This window comes from Miscanthus floridulus, chromosome 14 (assembly GCF_019320115.1).
Source record: "Miscanthus floridulus cultivar M001 chromosome 14, ASM1932011v1, whole genome shotgun sequence".
In the NCBI taxonomy this organism is placed as follows: Eukaryota; Viridiplantae; Streptophyta; class Magnoliopsida; order Poales; family Poaceae; genus Miscanthus; species Miscanthus floridulus.
The window spans coordinates 4,210,276-4,214,510 of record NC_089593.1 but is presented as its reverse complement, the minus strand read 5'-3'; the positions used below and the strand labels follow the sequence as shown (position 1 = coordinate 4,214,510).

The 4,235-nt window shown below is 58.6% G+C and overlaps 1 protein-coding gene across 1 annotated transcript; it reads right to left on the bottom strand.

The window, feature by feature from the left end:
- Window positions 1-525: 525 nt before the first annotated feature.
- LOC136505443 (BTB/POZ domain and ankyrin repeat-containing protein NH5.2-like) lies at window positions 526-3,434 on the bottom strand. The gene is made up of 2 exons (XM_066500595.1): window positions 2,670-3,434; window positions 526-1,673 (listed from the first exon to the last, which is right to left on the bottom strand). Exons 1-2 carry the CDS (start codon window positions 3,132-3,134, stop codon window positions 702-704), a joined length of 1,437 nt encoding a protein of 478 aa, XP_066356692.1. The 5' UTR covers window positions 3,135-3,434; the 3' UTR covers window positions 526-701.
- Window positions 3,435-4,235: the final 801 nt, after the last annotated feature.

Genomic DNA, 4,235 nt, shown 5'->3' with positions numbered 1-4,235 from the left:
TTCGGCTGGTAGGCTGAAAAGTAAATTTTGGATTGTTTCTGATGATTCAATAGTATTATGTGAGAGAGAATAAGCTGAAACAAGCGGAAAGTAGTACAGCCGAACGCTCTAATTACTTTTACCAAGTATTTAAACATTATGTATATCTAAATGCATAGAAAAAAATTAAATTACGTATCTAAAAAAGCCAAAATGTCTTATAATTGGATTAATGGAGGGAATAATACTAGCTAGCTACTTCCTCAAATCACCAATAAAAGCTCTAAAGCAAACTTTTGTTAAGTATAAAAGTAGTTTTCTTAATGAGTAATCAATGCAAAAAGTAGTTTTCATAATGAATAATCAGCAACATGTATGCAATATCTGTACCATTCAAATTAAGTCCACACTTAGATTCGCCGTGTCGATTGAATGGATTTGCACCCTGCTTTCCTACCATGCATCCAAAGGCTACTACAGTACCAAAAAGCTGAATTGCATAAAGACATTGCAACAGTGCTTTGCTCCCCAGTCGTCGATCAATAATAATGCCGGAATCATCGAACAATCCACATCAAATACCATGAAATTCTTGCTCATGCAGGCATGCATATCTCCTAGCCAAATAGTAGCTAGCTACACCATGACCTCACAAAGATCCAATCCAACAGAAAAAAGATCATCTTGATGACGGATTATAAAAGGGAATAAGGGCACAAGACTTATGGGAAACCGCCATTGGGGAAGTACAAGTTGGACGGGCTCCCTCGGCCGCCGCCGCCGCCGTTCCCCTTCCTCGCCTCACCGCCGGCGACCGCCGCCGCCGCCATCTCCTGCCCCTGGTACATGAGCGTGGAGTTCATCGTCAGGCTCACCAAGCTGTCGTCGGCGTCGCTCCTCGGGAAGTTCCCGCCGCCGTCGCTTCCCCCTGCGTCGCCCCCGCCGCCGGCGTCGTCGCGCATGGTCACCATCACCGCGGACTGCACGAGCTCAAGGCAGAGCCTGAGCTTGTTGGGCTCGATGTGCGTGAGCCCCGGCACGGCGCCCTTGAAGAGGAACTCGGAGGTGAGGCCGCGGAGCACGTCGAGCGGGGTGACGCCGTCGAGCGTCCGGGCGCTGGGGTCGGCGTGGTGGTCCAGGAGCACGGACACCATGTCGGGGGACACCATCTCGGCGGCCAGGTGCAGCGCGGTCTTCCCCGTGGGTCCCGCACGGGAGTTGACGTCGGCGGCGCCGAGCTCCAGCAGCGCCTTGACGACGTCGCGGCCGCAGTGCTGGACGGCGTAGTGCACGGCGAGCGCGTCGTCGAGGTCCAGCCCTTCGCCCATCACCATGAGCTTGACGAGCTCGATGTCGGCGGCGTCGAGCGCGCGACGCATGCGCCGGATCTTGTGGTCGCGGTCGGCGGCCGACGACGCCGCGTTGATGGGGAGGTAGTGGTGGGTGAGGAACGGCGAGCGCAGCGTGGTGGACCCGGCGGAGACGGCGCCGGGGGACTTGGCGCGGATCTCCTCGATCTTGGCCACCACGTCGATGGGGAGGTGCTTGGCGAGGAGGTCGGCGGAGAGGCCCGAGCGCGCCACCAGGTGGGAGCAGGTGGCCCAGAGCTCCTGCATCTCGAACTTGCGCGACGCCATGAGCACCTTCATCACGTCGTCCACCGACGCCTCCTTCACCATGCTCTCCAGCTGCTTCTGGAAACAGAAAAAAATGGCAGATATAGATAGATATAAACTGATCAGATATACTAGAAGAGGAAGAAAAAAAAAGGCAGGTGTTAATTAATTAGCAGCATAAAATGTAGTGGCTGGCTGCTGATCCAGAATCCAGCAGCATCCATCAGCAATGAACTGCATAGTTGTGATTGCAGCAGCTAGCTAGCATGCATGGTGCTCGACTGTACTTGCATCGGCATGGCAGTTGTACATATTGGTTGGCCAATGCAGTGGCGGATGTGATGTGAGGAAGGGACACGCAGTAGCAGCAGTCAGCAGACACATAAACAAGGCGTGTGTGACAAGACCCTTCCTAGTAAAAAGAAAGATGAGTCAGGCTCTTGCTCTTCGATCCATCCATCCATGACAAGTGATGACAGACAGGCCAGGAAGAGAAGCGGCAGAAAAGCAAAGGAGACTGTGAGAGAGCAGAGACGACGACTAGCCATAGCCAGTAGCCCAGAGACGCCCAGTCCCTGGCTGCACGCACCAGCTGCCTGCAACTGCCAGTGCGCTCCCCATCTCGATCTCCTTCCTCCGGCCGGCCAGGCCATGCATTCTCTCTCAGATTCCACACACGAACACGAGGACGAAGCAATAAAAAAAACCCAACGGAAATGTATCGATCGAGGCCAAGGCAAGCAAGAAGCTAAGAACTGGCGCAGGCTCAGAGAGCTCAGTACGTACGTGGTCGTCGTCGTCCATGTCCTACTCCTGAATCCTGATGCCTCATGTCCATGGAATCCGACAGGCAAATAAAGCGGCAACGACGACGACGACCTACGGATCTAGTCGAGCTCGCTACTCGAGCAGTCGAGCTTCAAGCATGCATGCAGATGCAGATGCCGATGCAGATGCAGGGAACAAAGAGGCAGGCGTCTCTGACTCCGATCCATCGACCTCGAATTGATGCCATGCCACACACACTGACACACACACACGGACAAAAAGATCCGTTCTCCCGACCCGACCCACCTGGACGAGGAGCGCGAGCTGCTCGACGCCGAAGGAGCGTGCGGCGGCGAGGGTGTCGAGGGCGAGGTCGACGGCGGCGCCACACCGGGTGTGCCAGCACCCACGGGCGCCGCACCCGGGGAGGGGCCCGCTTTTGGGCGCTGCCACGGAGGCCTGGCCGCTGTAGAGGAACTGGAGCACGAGGACCAGCACCTCGTACCGGATGGAGCTGACGGGGATGACGAGCTCCGGCGTTCGGGCGCCGCCGGTCGGCGTCGCCGGAGGCGTCGGCGGAGGAGGTGGGTGGTTGGGGTCGAGGCCGCAGAAGAGCTTGCGGAAGAAGAGGCTGCGCGCGGCGAGCACGCAGCGGTGCGCGTGCACCAGCCGGCCCTCCACGCTGAAGGCCACGTCGCTGAAGGCCTGCCCGTTGATGAGCAGGTTGAGGTAGTCGAGGGACAGCGACTTGAGCGAGTCCTCCGAGCTCATGATCTCATGTGCCGTGCGCCCGTGCCGTCGATGCGTGGGAGAGGTAAAGAGCAAAGGCACGCTGGCTTTTTGGAGCGGGCCGGCGGCCGGCCGGCCGGAGATAAGAAGGTCCGATTCCCTTGGAGGAGGCGCGGGTTTTGGAGGGGAAAGCAAGCAAAGCAACTGTGGCGAGAAGGGAGGGGAGGGAGACGGAGACGAAGACGAAGACGATGGAAAAGGCAAAGGCTAGCTAGTTAGGGGTTGGGTGGTGCCGTGGTAACTGTTGTGTGTGAAAGAGAGAGGGCCGGCCGGGGATGGAGAGCGAGCGATGGAGGATGCTGGAGGAGAGGGAGAGAGGCTGTGCGTGTGCGTGGCTTTGTGGCCTGCCTGTGCCTGCTTCACAGTTCCATCATCGTGTGGGTGGGGACGTCGACTGGGGACGGACGGACGGCGTCGCCATCGGCAGCGCCAGCGCCACGCTACAGTCCTTGTCTACAGTTCCATTGATGTGTGCACACTGCGCGCACAATGGCGATGGCCCGGGCGCCGGGGTTGGGGTGGGGGGCAACGAGCAAGCACACACAATAAGGGCGCGTTTAGACTGACTCCAACGAAGGGGACCCAAATACGATACACATTCGCTATTATATGTCGTCTACAGTAAAAAAAAGTCACGACCTAGATGTCTCCGCTCCAACAGACAGACCCAAATCCACGCCCACACACCGCCGGACACCCACGCTTCTTTTCCTCATCCTCAACGTCCCGATCCAGAGCCGAAGAGGTCGAACTCCTCGGAAGGAGGACCTGGAGTGCAGGGCGGCGTGCGGGGCGCTCGCCATCACCTCTAGCCTACAGCTGCACTGCCTCCTGGCCTCCGACGACGACCCCGGCAAGGATGGCTGCCACCACCCGTGCCTTCCCGACGCCGGCAGCACGGGCGCCGCCCCGAGCACCCCGTCCAACCCCGCGGCCGCGCGGGCCGTCCCCGACGACGGCAGATCTCGCGCCCAAGAGCGCGGCGCAGGGACGGGGCCTCCTCCCCCGGCCAAGCTCGCGTCCGCGCCCGGATCCAGCCCCCCTCCCTCTCCTTCTTCTTCCCCGACGGAGCTCGCGCCCGAC

Coding starts and splice junctions, on each gene's coding strand:
- LOC136505443 (XM_066500595.1), bottom strand. CDS start 3,134: ATGAGCTCGGAGGACTCGCTCAAGTCGCTGTCCCTCGACTACCTCAAC. Junction 1,674..2,669: donor AGCTCGCGCTCCTCGTCCAG/GTGGGTCGGGTC, acceptor TTCTGTTTCCAG/AAGCAGCTGGAGAGCATGGT.